Source organism: Sorex fumeus, unplaced genomic scaffold (assembly GCF_029834395.1).
Source record: "Sorex fumeus unplaced genomic scaffold, SorFum_2.1 ptg000153l, whole genome shotgun sequence".
NCBI lineage: Eukaryota > Metazoa > Chordata > Mammalia > Eulipotyphla > Soricidae > Sorex > Sorex fumeus.
This window is the reverse complement of record NW_026606210.1, coordinates 228,770-244,454: the sequence shown is the minus strand read 5'-3', so window position 1 is coordinate 244,454 and position 15,685 is coordinate 228,770. Positions and strand designations below refer to the sequence as shown.

Below are 15,685 nucleotides of genomic sequence, written 5' to 3'. Positions count from 1 at the left end.
CCACTGTGCTATCGCTCCAGCCCGATAGCACAGCGGTACGGCATTTGTCTTGCATGCAGCCAGCCCGGCCGACCTGGGTTCGATTCCTCTGCCCCTCTCGAAGAGCCCGGCAAGCTACCGAGCGTATCTCACCCGCACGGCAAAACCTGGCAAGCTAGCTACCCATGACATCCCAAGAGGTAATGCATTTTAATGAGTTTGTCAACTGCCACTCCCCCCTGACCTCAATTCCCCCCAATCCACCCCTCAAAAAGACCCACCCAAACTCAGACCTTGCAGTTGCCAAACTGAGGCCCCAGGCCAACCCCATTCTGCACCTGTTTTTGACAGTGAAACAACCGCTGCCGCTTTGCTTGTCTGTGACTGCTTATATTGTCAGAAAGTAGTCTGGGCTTTCCATGCCCTACTGATGACACTATAGTACTCAGGGGTCACCCGACAGTGCTCAGGGGTGACCGGTGGCCCTGCACTCAGGATCAATCCTGGCAGTGTTCAGGGGACCGTGTGGGGTGCTGGGAATCAAACCTGGGTTGGCCACTTGCAAGTCAAGCTCCCTCCCCACTGTGCTATTGCTCTGGCCTCAGGGCTCCAGTTTTTGCTGCTGCTGTCTGCTATGCTGTGCCTTTCCCTGTCCTGTCTCACACAACTCAGTCACACAGTGTCCCTCCATGTCCCGGTCAGAGGGCTCAGTGTCACTGTGTCCTTCTGTGTCCTGGTCAGTGTTCAGTCACTCTGTGTCCCTACATATCCCAGTTATAAGTCTCAGTCATTCTGTGTCCCTCCCTCCCATGTCCCGGTCACATGACCTAGTCACACTGTGTCTCTCTACTAGCTCTCGGGGTGCAGTCATACTGTTTCCCTCCATGTCACGGTCACAGGGTTCAGTGATACTGTGTCCCTCCATGTACCAGTTGCACTCTCCCTCTGTGTTCCGGTCCCTGGTTTCAGTCACACTGTGTCCCTCCATGTCGTGACACCAAAACTCTCAACTAATTCCTATGTCTGTCTGGTCCGCTGTAGCCGTCAGTGTCCCAGCTCACACCTCTCCAAAGACGCCAGTTCCTAGAGAGATGATCATGAGCAGAGAAGGTTCAGATAATCACATCAGCTACACAACCAGGGAGATCACTGCGGATCCTGCAGATTAAAGTCGGCTATTATGAATTACTTTATGCCAACTCACACAAATACAGAAAAATGGATAATTTCCACGAGAAGTATATTTATCTGAACTGAAAGAGACAAAATCTAAACAGCTCTAGAGTATAAAAAATAAACAATTTATTTTTTCTCAGGTGTTACTCCTGGCTCTGCACTGAGGGATCACTCCTGGCAGTGCTTGGGGGACCATATGGGATGCTGGGGATCGAACCCGGGTCAGCCATGTGCAAGGCAAACGCCCTACCTGCTGTGCTATCCCTCCAGCCCCCCCAAAACAAAATTTGTTTTATTTTGTTTTGTGCTTAGCACATGCAGGACATTGGGGGCAGGAGCCCATGACCTTGTGCTTGGAGAGAGGAGCTTTAAGGCCCTGCCCCATTTTGCTTCTGTGTTATGGAGTGTCTGCATCTGTCGCCCTCTAGTTTCCCGCTGTGATCCCTCACAACTCTTGGAATCAAGGTGCGATGGACTTAGCGACATGAGGCACATCCACTCTGTGACCTGGAAGCCACAGATCAGGATTAAGGTTTTTTGTTTGTTTGTTTTGGGGCCACACCCAGCAGTGCTCTGCACCCAGGAATCACTCCTGGCAGGCTCTGGGGTCTGTCCACATGGGGTGCCAGGGGATTGAACTGGGTAAGCTGTATGCAAGTCAAGAGCCCTACCTGCTGTACTATTGCTCCAGCCCCCAACTAGCTTTTTTTTTTTTTTTAAGTAAAACAGATTTTATTTGGAGAGTTTTAAAGTGTGGAGGGGGCGGGGATGGAGCAATAGCACAGCGGGTAGGAGTTTGCCTTGCATGTGGCTGACCTGGGTTCGATTCCCAGCATCCCATATGGTCCCCCGAGCACCGCCAGGAGTGATTCCTGAGTGCAAAGCCAGGAGTAACCCCTGAACATCGCCGGGTGTGACCCAAAAAGCAAAAAAAAAATAAAGTGTGGAGGGGGAAAGGGTGAAAGAGAGAGAGTAACGTGCTGAAGCGGAGAAAGCCCCTACACACGTCCCAGCATTAGACACGAAAGCATGAAAGTACACATCTCAAGAGGGGAGATGCAGGCGACACATGTGCTCAGGCACCACATGTGCTCGGCCACGTGGGCACAAGCAGCACATAGGCTCAGGCAGCATATGCACCCCGACTAGCATTTTTTAAAAATAATTGGCCCAGTTAACAAGGCTTTCATAGCCGAGAGTTTTTGGCTCTCATTGGTGAATCTGCTATAGATTTTGTTTCTCTTTATACTCTAGAGCTGTTTAGATTTTGTCTCTCTTAGTTCAGATAAATGTACGTCTTGTGGAAATTATCCATTTTTCTCTATTTGCGTGAGTTGGTACAAAGTAATTCATAATAGTTGATTTTTAATCTGCAGGATCCGTAGTCATCTCCCTGGTCATGTGGCTGATGTTATTATCTGTTGGTGATCATGTCTTCTCTGTTTGTGATCATGTCTCTAGGAGTTGGTGTCTTTGGGGGAAGGTGGGTTGCCAGGATGGGGCCCATGTCTCACGCAGGCTGAGTATGTACTGTACCATGAACCCCGCTCCCAGACTAAGGGTCCCCTCCCACTGCCCCTCTCCCTCCTCCCACTGCTCTGCTTCCCCATCAGTAGCATGTGGCTAAGGCCCAGCCGCACGGCATCCTCTGTTCCTGGGTGCCCACCTCACCGAGGAAGCAGGCCCTGCACTATTTGCCAGGCTGGACTTGCAGAGCCCTGTGGGCAGGGCTTTGGCTCAGGCTCTCCCCCGGCCCTGCTTGAGCCCCTTGGTGCTGGTGTAGGGCCCACTCCAAGCCTCACCTGGTTGGCGCTCTGCAGCCACCCGACACCTCTTCGGTCAGCCCGTCCCTGTGCCCTCTGACCCTGGAGTCTGCAGGTGAGTGTCCTACGCATGCATGCTCACTGCTCTGCAGGTCCGTGTCTCTGAGGCATCAGTGATGCTGCAGTGCCCCATCTCAGCTACCGCCACTCATTCCTGCTGGGTCAGGGTCAGCGAGCCTCATGCCTCCCAGCAGCACACTGAGGCCCTTCCCCTGTGTGTGCTCCACCCTCTCTCTTCTCAGCGCCGTCACCACCCAACACTCTCTCTGCTGCTTCCAGGTGCTAGTGTTCCTGAAGAAGAAGGAGCAGTTCATCAGCCTGGTACTGAAGCACCTCGGCACCTCAGCCCTCATGGACCTCCTGCTGCGGCTTGTCAGCTGCGTGGAGCCGGCCACGCTGCGACAGGGCGTCCTGCATGTGAGTGTTGCCTTCTCTGGGTGCTACCACATGGAGGTGGGCCCAGGCACAGTGGGGAGAGGGCAGGAGGCCGGCTGCTAGCCCAGATGAGAGGACACTGTCCATGGGGTAGCCCAGGCCCATGCAATATAGGCTGTGCCCTCAGGTTCAAATCTCAGCATCCCACATGGTCCCGAGCACCGCCAGGAGTAATTCCTGAGTGCAGAGCCAGGAGTAACCCCTGAGCATCGCCAGGTGTGACCCAAAAAGCAAAACAACAACAACAAAAAAGATAGGCTGTGCCCAGTCACTTAGAGTCACCAGCAGGAGGGAGAGGGCTGGAGGATGGGCCGGGGCACAGTTGCCTCACCTCAACTGTGTTCCCTCACTGGGAACCAGTCCTCATGGCCACATCACAGCGGCTGTGGCTAGCACTGGGGGGAGTCACTAGCCCAGCTCTGGGCACTGAGCACCCCTGTGCCATGGGGAGGGGACAGCCGGGTTCACAGTGAGCCAAGGGTGCTGGGTCTGTGCCTGTTCCCGAGTTGTGTCTCGGGCATATGTCCCAGCCCCTCCTTGGTGAGTAGGTCATGCTTGAGCCCGGTCCCTTATTCCTCACAGTCAGGGGCACATGTGGTGTGGGGCCCCTCTGGCCTCTGCAGGGTTGCTCCCCACAGACAGGAACAGAGTCCAGCACGAGCCTCTCCCTTCCAGTGGCTGAACGAAGAAAGGATCATCCAGAGGCTGGTGGGCCTGATCCATCCGAGCCAGGATGAAGATGTGAGTCCTCCGCCGCCCTGTCCCCTGCCTCCTGCTTCCCGACAGGCATCCACCCATCTGCGCATGCATGCAGTAATGACACCTCACGGAGGATTGTCTAAACTCTGGCTGCGTCACAAACTCCCCAAGACTAGTGGCTTCCATCAAGTATTTCTGTCTAAGTTCTTGGATTTGGGGCTTGGGGCAGGTGGGTGATGTCTGGGGCCTCAGGCTTAGTCCTTGTCCAAGGTTCTCAGGGACCACAGGACCCAGCCCCCTCAGTTCCATGTCGTGGGGCCCCACGTGGCTGCTGAATTCCCTGCACTCGCTCATGAGCCTGCTCAAGAGAGACAGGCAGTGAGAAAGAGAGACAGAGTGAGAGACAGAGAGGGACACTGAGAAAGAGACAGAGTGAGAGACAGACAGTGAGAGAGAGAGACAAGAGAGACACAGTGACAGAGAGGAGACACAGACACCACCTGGGGCCGCGTGTGGCTGCTGAATTCCCTGCACTCACTCATGAACCTGCTGGAGAGAGACAAAGAGCCAGAGACACAGCACAGCCTCCACCCCTGTGAGCACTGTTGAGCATTCCAGTCTGTCCCGCAGGCCCTGTCCTCTGTGCTGGCTCCTGCCCTTGCCCTGTTCCTGTCATGTCAGGGCCACAGTCTGCTGCTTGGGGTGTCTGTAGTGTCGAGTACAGGACAGGGCCCACGGGTGCTGTGGGCAGTGGGCCCAGAGGCAGGTCCAGTGCCACAGCCCACCTCCTGCTCTCACGAGACACAGCTGCCTGGGCCCCGTGGCCGGTCTGGTCATGGTATCAGCCCACTGAGCTGACGGCCTCCATCATTGCCACACACCCTGAGTCGGATCCTGTGTTGCCCAAGAGAAGTTGTCTTTATTTTTTCCATGTCGCCAGCTCACAGGACTCACCTGCACATGAGCAGCGATTGTGGATATGAAATGCCATGTCAGGATCACGGCCACACAAGCAGCCTTTCTCGAAACAGGCCTTGGGTGGGGAGCTGAGTCTGGCACATTGAGAACCCTTTCCAGCCCTGGAGTGCAGTCTTCCTCCCGAGAGTCTGCCCAGCTCTCCCTGGGAGCCGGGCCTGATGGGACCGTGTGCCCTATCCTTGCAGAGACAGTCCAATGCGTCCCAGACTCTCTGTGACATCATCCGGCTAGGCAGAGAGCAGGGCAGCCAGTTGCCAGAGGCCCCGGAGCCGGACCCCCTCCTCACCGTGCTGGAGTCGTGAGTGCTGGTGCAGGCGGTGGGCTGGCAGGCTTCGGGTTTTCTGCTCCAGGCGCCCTGCTGTGCCTGACGGCTCCTCACTGAGGGTCTGGGAGGGAGGCCCCGTGCCTTCGCCCCGGAGGTGAGTTCCCATGTGTGCACAGGCAGGACTGCGTGGAGCAGCTTCTGAAGAACATGTTTGATGGGGAGCGGACAGAGAGCTGCCTGGTCAGCGGGACGCAGGTGCTGCTAAGCCTGCTGGACACCCGGCGGGCCGGGTGAGCGCCTGGGGGGCCTGGCGAGGGCTCTGGAAGTGTCCCGTGTGCCGTGCACACGTCTGTGCACACACACAAGAGCATGGTGTGTGCAAGTGTGCCTGCACATGTGTGAGCCCATATGTGCTGTCTACACATGTGTGTTGGTCTGTTCACATGTATGTGTTAGTGTGCCTGTACACGTGAGCTTGCATGCATATGCACCCATGTGTGCTGCATGTGTCTGCACATGTTTTCGTGGGTGCTTTGTGATCATGCCTGCAGCTTGACTGTACGAGGGCACCCAGTCTTGGCAGAGGAAGGTCTTCGCAAGCTGATCAGCTCCCTCCTGCCTCCCGCGTGGGCACTCCGTGAAGGCCAGCCCCAGAGCCTGGCGGGAAGTGTGCCTGGACTTGTACTCTGCTGTCGAGCCACATGCTTAGCCTGGGAAGGAGAAAATAAATGATAAAAAATGGAGTCAATATCTAGAGCGAGTTATCGTTTCGCTCCTCCCCATGGCACCCAACATATGTTTATTAGCTGGTTACCTGCAGACAGAATCACGTCACACTTATTTTCTCTAGTTAGCTGGTCACATGTGGGGTTTTGTTTGTTGGTTTTTTGTTTTGCCACACTGGTGGTGCTCACACCGGGTCACTCCTGGCTCTGTACTCAGGAATTACTCCAGGTGGTGTCAGGGGTTCAGACCCAGGTCAGGGTCAGCCATGTGCAAGGCAAACACCCTCCCCGCTGTATTTTCTCTCTGGCCCCAGGATTTGGGTTTTCATCCTGCCTGGCATGAGGGGACGCAGACTGAGAAGGCAGTGAAGGGCCAGCTCAGCTTTGCTTTTCTGTGTCTAAGTGTTATCTGTAATGGTTTTGGCTGACCTGTAGAATGGGGGCCAGCAGCCATGAGGGCCGGCCCTGCTTCCTTCCGGGGCAGAGGAGCCCCTGTCAGCACCTGCTTGCGCCACCTCCCCCGCACAACCCCGTCCCCATCCCCCTCCCCAGCCCCAACCAGCATGCGGCTGAGGCCCTGATGGTCCCTGAGCAGGTTCCTGGGAATGGGGGGGCGTTTGACTCGGCTGCTGAAGGAGTGTTGGGGAGCAGGTGTAGCCCTGGCACTCTGTGCGGCATCTCTATCTGCCCCTCGCCCACAGGGCAGACGGCCTGCTGGACTGCTTTCCTCAGGGACTGGAGCGGCCACCAGGCACTGTCAGCGGGGGGGTGCTGCATGGCATTGAGCCGCGGCTGAAGGACTTCCACCAGCTGCTGCTCAGCCCGCCAAAGGTATGGGCCTGGCCACCTGGGGGCTCCTGGGGTGAGGGCGGGTGGCAGACACCCCTCCTGCAGGCTTCAGACCCTCTCCCAGAAGTTTAGCTTGGGTGCTTCCCCGGGTGCCTCTGGTCCTCTGAAGTAGGCCTGGTCCCAGCCTAACACTCTAGCCCTCGTGCTGGGAGGAGGCAGGGGGACCCAAGCCAATTACTAGTTCACCTTCCTCATGGCTAGCTCCATGAGAAAGCTTTGTGAAGGCAGGGGTTCTGGAATGTTCTCTTAGTGCAAAGGAGTGTAAGTGTGGGGAGCATAGCACTCTGCTTCTGGGTGTCTGACATGGCCAGCTCTAGCTTCAGCTCCCTACGGGAGTGTCCCCAGCAGTGTCCCTCAGGGCACTGTCCTTTGAGACCTTGCATCCTCTTCTCTTCTGTTTTTCATGGCTTGGGGGCCACGCTTGCGGGTGCTCAGGGCTCCTCATGGATTGGTACTTGGGACGGAGTCCACCACCACCCAGGCAAAGCACCTGCTCTTACCCTTTGAGCCCCCTCTTGGCCCTCTCCTTCCTCCCCTGGCAGTGTGTCATACTCTGCTTGCAGAAATCAGCCATCCTGACCACCATCGGCGTGCTGGAGGAGCCCCTGGGGAATGCCCGTCTGCACGGCGCCCGCCTCATGGCTGCACTCCTGCACACTGACACACCCAGCATCCACCGGGAGCTCTGCCGACTCAACACCATGGGTCTGCTGCTGGTGAGTGCCCACATCAGCACTGCCTGGAGGCTGGGACAGCAGCAGCTTCATGGCGCTCTGTCTGGGGTTTTGTTTGTTTTGGTCACACCCAGCGATGCTCAGGGCTTGCTCCTGGCTGAGCTCAGCGGACCATATGGGCATATGGGGTGCCTGGGATTGTATCTCGGTCAGTTGCCTGCAGGCGCCCTCCCCGCTGTGTTGTATCTCTAGCCCCAGCAGAGGTCTCTAGAGAGGCTCCGTGCAGGCCACGGAGTAGTGTGTATCTACAGAGCGGCCCTTCCTGGGGCCGTGGCTGGGCACATAGGTCCCAGGAGTCTGATGAGCTCACTGTGGGCACCTGATGAGGCAGTGGCTTCGAAAGAACGACCTGAGCAGAAGGCAAGGCTCTGTCTAGGGGCCAGGGCCGAGGGTCCGTCTTGTCCTGATGTGCTTGCCTTCAGGGTCGACAGGAATTACCTCAGTGCTGACAGGACCCTCGATGTGCAGTGGGGTCCATACAGGCTCTCCCAGAAGCTTCCTGAGGCTGAAGAGCTTCTGAGCCCGTGTTGAAACTGGACCAGGAGTCTGGCTGCCTCAGAAGCTCTTCTGGTTTTGAAAGCCGTCAGACCTGGGAATGGGTGTGGGACAGGAATTCTCCAGGGCCGCAGATGTGGTTCAGGGGTAAAGCAGTTGCCTGGCCTGTGTAAAGGCCAGGATTTGATTCCCAGCACTGATAAAGAGGGCAGGGTTGGGAGGGAGAGGCACAGGTGGAGTGCAGATACAGCCTACAGCCGGTAGGGTGCTTGCCTTGCACACGGCCAGCCCTGATTGAATTCCCGGCATTGCTTATGGGGTCCTGAGCCCCACAGGAGTGATCCCTGAACAACAACGACAACAACAAAAATGCAAAGTGCAAAACAAAACAAGCATAGCCTCAGAAACCAAAAACATAGGAAAGAAAGAAATTCTCCTGCAGGGCTGGAGATGCATGAGACCCAGGGTTCAGTCCCTGACACTGCAAGACACAAGTGAATGAAGTGAGCAGCTTTGCCAGAGGGCTCAGAGCTGCCACAAGTCCAAGGTATGATCCTTGTGTCATGTGGGTTTTGCCTGGTGATCCCCACTCTCCTGGGAAGACCCACCCTTGAGAACAGAACATTTTTCCTGCTACCCTGACACTTCCAGTTAATCAGTTTATATGTTATTTAGTTCTTTGCAGCACACCATGGGGCTGGGGGCTCCTCCTGGCTCTGAGCTTAGGGGTCACTCCCAAGTGGTGCTTTGGGATGAGGGTCAGAGCTGGCCTTCATACAGAGTATGCACTCAGCTTGCCACGTTCTTTCCATGACCCATCACTTTGATCTTTTTGTGGTAAACTACATGCTCATATATACCTCAATCATAAGTGCTTTTTTAGTTTGGTGACAATGTTGTATGATTTGCACCACTTTTTTGTTTGCTTGTTCATGGACCATACTCAGTGGAGCTCAGGGATCACTCCTGGTGGGTGCTGGAATTGAACCCTGGTCAGTTGTATGTATAGCACATGCCCTGCCTACCATACTATCTCTGGCCCCTAACCATCACTGCTTTTTCCAGAACTTTTTTATTTTCTCAAGCAAATTCTGTCAGTGGCCATCCATTCCCCTGCTCCACCCTACACTGTGTCTGAATCTGGCTGGCACCTTCCTGGAATGAAGTCAGCCTTTGCCCCGTTCACTGGCTCATGCTGCTGTGTGGGTCCCTTGGGTTCTTCTTGCAGTGTCAGCCATTAGAGTTTCCTTCTTTTGTTGGTTTTCTGTTCATGGTGACATTCTCTGAGCACAGAGCTTGGGGCGGGGCACTTGGTACCAGGGCTCAAACCTGGGGCTCCCACGTGCAAAGCCTGCACTCAGCCACACGAGGCATTGCTCCAGCCACCGGTTTCTGCAGATGAGCAGCACTGGAGGGAGCTCAGGGGCTAACAGGCTGGGCGCATGCTCCATGTGCAGGAGGCCACTACCACCTCCACGCTGCAGGGCTGCCAGGCACCGCTGAGTGCAACCAGGCACTGCCGGTATGGCCCAGATGTGCTGTTGTGTTTTTTCTTGTTTTGGGGTAGTCACATCTGCCAGTGCTCAAGCTACTCCTGACTTTGTCCTCAGGGACCACTCCTGGTGGGGCTTAGGCGACCATTTGGGGTGCCGTGAATCAAACCTGGGTTGGCCCTGTGCAAAGCCATCCCCCTCCCCCTGTGCTTTCTGTCCGGCCCTGGCCAGATGTGCTTTGTGCCCACAGTGCAGTTTTCTGTGTGGTCTCCCGGACACCTGTCTGCAGCCCTGTGTCACTGCTGTGCTAGAATGGAGTGGTCATGTGGCGCCCAACTCTGTGGTGATGTGGTCGCTGGGCTGTTCTGGGTCTGGGTGTGCACATGATGGACTGCCTTGTGTCCAGGACCTGTTCTTCAAGTACAGCTGGAACAACTTCCTGCACTTCCAAGTGGAGCTCTGCGTTGCCGCCATCCTCTCCCGCACCGCCTCCGACAGTAGGGTGGAAGCTGCCGGGCCCAACGGCGTGGCAGAGCTGCCAGAGACCCCCCAACCTGCTGCCAGTCACCCCGAGGAGCACACGATGGTGACCCATGTAAGCTCCCGAGGATCAGGGTTGGGAGCTGCTTGGTCCAGAACTGGTCACATGTGTGTGACTGTCCCTCCTCCTGGAAATTTTCCAGCCTGAAGGCCAGACAGGTGAAGCTTCCTTCTGCCCACAGCCTGGCAGCAGGACACATGGACGGGCAGTAGCAGGAGCCTGGGTTGCTCTGAGGGGGCTCAGAGGCCAGGGGACCTTCCCTATGGGCAGACAGCAGGAAGTGCCAGTGGTGATAGCCATTCAAGGTGGACAGTACATGGGGCTCAGAAGTGAGCACCTGATTCTAGGCAGTCTGGGTCACAGATGAACTTGGGGGCCGGGGAGCGTGGAGAGCCCTGAGGCAGCCTCTGAGTGCTGACCGTTGGGCTACTACAGCACCCCTGCCCTCCCCCGGGCACCTGCAGACCCTCCCGTCCTCTCCCCTAGCTGTTCGAGCAGTGCTGCCTGGTGCAGCGGATCCTGGAGGCCTGGGAAGCCAACGACCACACCCAGTAAGAGCCGCAAGGGCGGTGGGGGGCTGTTTGCTTCCAGGGCAGACCCTTTCCCAAGCATTTCTCTCTGCGGCCCTACGCCCGCAGGTCCCTTCACCACTGCTGCCCCATAGAAGGGATGGACTTGGCTTCTCCCAGTGGGCCTTGAGGTCTGGATATTGTCGACATTTGTGGGCACCTGTGCCATCCAGGGGCGGGTTCCAGGAGACACAGCCTAGTCTCCTAGCAGACGCAGGGCCATGGCCCATGGCAGGAGGGTCCCCACTGCACCCAGCTCTGCCTTTGCCCTCAGGCTGTACAGGGTCAGGGTTGAGACTAGGGATCTCTGACCTGAGGGACTATCTGTCCTTTGGGATTCGGTGGACCCAGTGTCCCACTCCCAGGACCACTGTGAGGGCTTCTGGGAGCAACTCCCTCACCCCTGCCTCCTGTGCGGAGTCACCAGCCCTGGAGGCTGCCTGCCTGGGCTGTGCCCACAGCTGAGGCATGTGCAGCCGCCGGCTTCAGAGACCTTCCTTCCAGGGCCGCAGGGGGCCGGAGGTGTGGAAACATGGGCCACCTGACACGCATTGCCAATGCTGTGGCACAGAGCCTGGAGAGGGGCCCCGTGCAGGGCCACGTCAGCGAGGCCATCCGAGGTGAGCCTAGACCCTCCCCAACCGCCCCGTGCCAGGTGCTGCGCATACACTCGAGTTTGGCCCACCGCAGCTTCTCCGCCCCTCCAGGCCTGGGCCCTTGGGTACCTGCTCCCGTCCTCCGGGAGGACGGAGAGTGTCTGGGTTCACGAGGGTAGATGCCAAGAGGCTAGGGGCAGAGCCACTGTAGCCTCAGCCTTGGGGGCCTCTGGCGGGGAGATGTCAGGAAGGAAAGGGTGCCCATCACTTGGGCCCAAGTCTTGCCCTGTTCCTGGCCTTGCTCACCGGCTCAGGTGTCCAAGCTCCTTGTCTGGGGCCCAGTGCTTTCCCCGGGCTCACCCTCCGCCCCCACAGGGCTCCCCGAGGATTGCCGTGGGCGCTGGGAAAGCTTCGTGGAAGAGACGCTGACGGAGACGAACCGCAGGAACGCAGTGGACCTGGTGAGCCTGCGGAGCCCTGCCGCGGGGACACTGGCCCTGCAGAGCCGCTGCTGCACATCCCCCGTCTCTGCAGGAGCCCAACCTGCTCCAGGGAGGGGTGGGCGGCATGTCCAGGGCTCTAGGCTCACGCCCACCGCTGTGGCCTTTCCAGGTCAGCACCCACCACCTGCACCCCTCGAGTGAGGATGAGGACATGGAGGGCGCGTTCCCTAACGAGCTGTCTCTGCAGCAGGTGCGTGCGCTGCACCCCGCACCCGGCCCTCCGGCCCCCGCAGCGCAGAGACCAGCTCTTGGGCCTGCCGCAGGGGCAGCCCCATGCACCCTCTCCTGGAGGCCCCCGCTCTTAGACAGTCAGCACTGGGGGCGCCCCCGGGCCTAGGAGCCAGGCTGAGGGTGTCACCCACTGTGCCCACAGGCGTTCTCTGAATACCAGCTCCAGCAGATGACCGCCACCTTCGTGGACCAGTTTGGTTTCAACGATGAGGAATTTGCTGACCAGGACGACAGTGTCAAGTGAGCTCGAGGGAAGCTTCTGCACGTGGCATCCGCCGCTTGGGATGCCCCGGCCCCCGGCTGTGGAGTGGCCAGCTCCCTCACTTTCTGCCCAAGAGGTGTCCCTGCCATGGGTGTCCCAGTAGCTGGGCATCCACGTTTCCTCAGCCAGAAGCCTGAGAAGCAGGCGGGCCCCCGAGCCAAACAGAACTTACAAGGCAGAGCTCTGAGGGGGGCCAGGAACTGGGCTGGGCTGCCCAATGGCCCCCAGACTTTGAGAGGATGCTGTGACAGGGACCCTGGTGGTACCTCCCGTGTTTTGCAGGAGGGCCTGTTTGCTCCCTCTCGGTCCACACATACTCCCAGCCAAGTTCTTGGCACATCCCAAGACAATGTCCCTGGCTTCAAGGGGGGACTGGGCCCCCTCCACTGGAGGGCCTGGTACCGTGGGCAGGTTCTCAGCATCCCCATCTCTGTTCTCGTAGCGCCCCTTTCGACAGGATCGCAGAGATCAACTTCCACATCGATGCTGACGAGGACACTGTGAGTGGTCTCAACCCTGGGCCTCCCCAAGGCAGTGGGGGAGGACCTGGCTGGGGAGGGGGTGCGGGTCTGGTTGGAGGGAGCCAGTCCTGGCTGGGGATACCTTCTTAGCTGTGGGGACCCAGGTCCGGGCTGCCCGCCCCAAAAGCCTGCATTGGCTGTACAGCCCAGTGCAGCCCTGTTTGAAGCCTGCTGTGGTGACCACATCCAGCCCTTTGACGATGACGAGGACGACATCTGGGAGGACAAGGATGCACACTGCACCACCCGGGTGACTGCCAGAGCCAGGTGGGCGCCCACTCTGCCTGCTCCAGCAGTGAGCACCCCGTGCAGAGCCCCTGTCCCCAGGGACTGGGGGCTGCTCTGATCTGTGTGCATGTCCCCCAGGTTCGGGGCTCCTCATGCCTCTGAGAGTTGCCCCAGGAATGGCCCCGAGCATGGTGGCCGTGACAGGAAGGAGGGCACAGACGCAGGCACTCCTGCCAGCCCCGGCCCAGAAGGCCCCCGTACACAGAACAGCTCCGAAGGTAGATACTCGCGTCAGGGGTGACAAGGGTCTCGGGTGGGGAACAGGACAGGGTCAGTGCCTTGACAGCCCCAGCTGCACCGGCTTTGAGCTGGAGTGACCTTTGCCCAGAGGCAGCAGTGCAGACGGTGGCAGGTCCCTGGGGCTGGGGGCTGCGGCAAGGTCCAAGGGTCTCAGCTGGTGGCTGCACCCTGCAGGTGCCATCTGGGCAGCGTCAGAGGAGCCGGGGAATGCAGCAGCACCAGCCTCAGGGGTGGCGATGGACGTGGGCTCCAGCGTGTGGGCAGCCGGCACCCCCAGTGCCTCTGCCCCAGAGGAGAAAGGCTGGGCCACGTTCACTGACTTCCAGCCTTTCTGCTGGTAAGCACCATGCGCTGGGCACATTGCCCGCCTGGGCTGTTCCACACCAGACCCTCCTGACTCACCCTGTTCCACCTCGCCCACAGCTCCGAGGCAGGGCCCAGGTGCAGCTCCCCGGTGGGCACGGGCAGTGTGGACGTCCAGGGGGGCCTGAAGCAAGGCCCTGAGAGCACATGTGAGTAGTGGGAGGAGCCCAGGGCAGGGGTGAGGGGGTCCTCCCGAGACCCTCCAGGTGCTGAACCAGAACCCAGCTTGGGGCCCCTGGGGTGACCGAGGCCAAGCCTCTGCCTCTGCACACACACGTGTGTATTATGTGCTGGGCAGCAGCGGGACCTCATGGGCTGAGGGGCTGCCCCACAAGACCCGCCACTGTCATGTCTGCACCCCACCCCGTCTCACAGCTGGCCCAGCCGCCCCCTGTGCCTGGAACGCCTGCGTGACCATGACAGCCCCCCCGGTGGCTCCTGCCAGTGACCAGAGTGAGCAGGTGGCTGGTGCATCAGAAGCTGTCAGTGTGGGGCCCAGCCGAGAGGCACCCCCCCTGCCCTCGGCACTGCCCAGGTGCGTGGGATGCCCAGTGGCTATGCTCCCCTGGAGGGGCCCTGACCCTCGGGCCACTTGGTCTTGGTCTTGATCTCAGGGCTGTGTTTGGGGCAGCTGTACCACAGAAGTGGGGCTGGGCCAGACCCTCCCTTGGGGACACGGAGCAAGTGACTGACAGGAGCAGCAAGTGTGGCCTCCCTCCTTGAAAGACCCCATGTCCTAGCTCAGACTGTCCCCTGCCCCAGATCTGTAGCACAGGTCGAGGTCCCCTCAATATTTTCAGGCTCCTGCTGAAAGGAAACAGAAGCATGTGGTCAGGGCCCTCGGGGAGCAGGTTCTGAGCAGATGGAATTGGAAAACCTTGTTCTTTGCCAGGGCATCAGCAGACCCCTCGCAGGCTGGGAGCGCCGCTGGTCTGTCCCCACACCAGCCTCCTTGTGACCTTCCCAGGTGCGCAGCTCTGTGCAGGGCAGTGCCAGGGTGGACCTGACAGCACAGAGCAGCAGCAGCACCGGGCTGAGCTTGGCTGCTGGGGTACTTGAGGGCCGTGCTCTGAACAGACGCCATCTGAGGGTGGCGTCACCTGGGCTGTCTCCAGCATGTTCAGAATTCGGGGTCACAGCTGCCTGGACGGTGTGCACCAGGGCGGCCTCCCTGACCACCACCTCTCACACACAGGACTGAGTCTGCCACCAGCAGGTCACCAGACCCCACCTCGGCAGCACCTGAAGAAGCCACCTCCATACCAGTCGTGGCTGCCTCCCCTGAGACCCCGACAGCGGCCGCCACAGCACTGAGCAAGGCTGGCCTGGGCTCGATGCCCCCAGCTGTCCCTCCTGCACCCGTGCTGGGAACCACCCCAGCCACCGCCACGGGGGCCACCCAGGGGACAGTGACAAAGGATGGGTGAGTGGGGCAGACCAGGGGAGCCGAGGGAGACACCACGGACCTGGAGCAACTCCAACCCCGAGCCCACCCCTTCTCTGCAGGAAGCTGGATGGGACACCGTCTGCAGGAGCCGCCTTAAAGGGCCCCGTCTGACACTGCTGCCCGGCCGCAGCCCTGAACCGAGAAACTACCTGGTGATGCGATTTGTCTTTTTAATTTAACTTAATTTAATTTAAAAATAAATGCTGCATTGGTAAAGCTGCCAGTTGGAACCAGTGGGACAGCCCAGCTTTCGTCTCCCGACCGGCCGTGTGGGCCTCGGGGCCCCCCACCCTCACCCCACCCCCAGCAATAAGGCCCGAGCTGTGCGTGCTGCTGCGGAGTGGGGCGGCGAGACACGGAAACTGGCAGGTGGGACACCACGGCGCCCAGCCTGTTTCTACCCTTTTCTGTCAAACACAGGAAGAACCACGTGTCTGCACTTTGTGTCCAGCCCCAGGGATGGTCTCCAGCTC

The 15,685-nt window shown here is 58.9% G+C and overlaps 1 protein-coding gene across 6 annotated transcripts in view; it reads left to right on the top strand.

Moving 5' to 3' along the window:
• The window catches only part of PPP6R2 (protein phosphatase 6 regulatory subunit 2), a 40,277-nt gene extending 24,846 nt beyond the window's left edge, over positions 1-15,431 (top strand). For 4 of the 6 annotated variants that reach the window (XM_056107087.1, XM_056107086.1, XM_056107090.1 and 1 more), the window contains exons 5-24: positions 3,258-3,395; positions 4,089-4,154; positions 5,276-5,388; positions 5,532-5,645; positions 6,782-6,911; positions 7,493-7,645; positions 10,058-10,246; positions 10,679-10,743; positions 11,266-11,381; positions 11,733-11,818; positions 11,970-12,050; positions 12,234-12,331; positions 12,796-12,853; positions 13,020-13,141; positions 13,241-13,380; positions 13,577-13,739; positions 13,826-13,914; positions 14,141-14,300; positions 14,961-15,188; positions 15,272-15,431. In XM_056107087.1, coding sequence (XP_055963062.1) covers positions 3,258-3,395; positions 4,089-4,154; positions 5,276-5,388; positions 5,532-5,645; positions 6,782-6,911; positions 7,493-7,645; positions 10,058-10,246; positions 10,679-10,743; positions 11,266-11,381; positions 11,733-11,818; positions 11,970-12,050; positions 12,234-12,331; positions 12,796-12,853; positions 13,020-13,141; positions 13,241-13,380; positions 13,577-13,739; positions 13,826-13,914; positions 14,141-14,300; positions 14,961-15,188; positions 15,272-15,323 — 2,361 coding nt within the window. In that variant the 3' untranslated portion in view covers positions 15,324-15,431. Of the gene's footprint in view, positions 1-3,257; positions 3,396-4,088; positions 4,155-5,275; positions 5,389-5,531; positions 5,646-6,781; positions 6,912-7,492; positions 7,646-10,057; positions 10,247-10,678; positions 10,744-11,265; positions 11,382-11,732; positions 11,819-11,969; positions 12,051-12,233; positions 12,332-12,795; positions 12,854-13,019; positions 13,142-13,240; positions 13,381-13,576; positions 13,740-13,825; positions 13,915-14,140; positions 14,301-14,960; positions 15,189-15,271 lie in introns of those variants that run through there. The other 2 variants (XM_056107089.1, XM_056107092.1) reach the window with 2 other exon arrangements.
• The last annotated feature ends 254 nt before the right edge of the window (positions 15,432-15,685 follow it).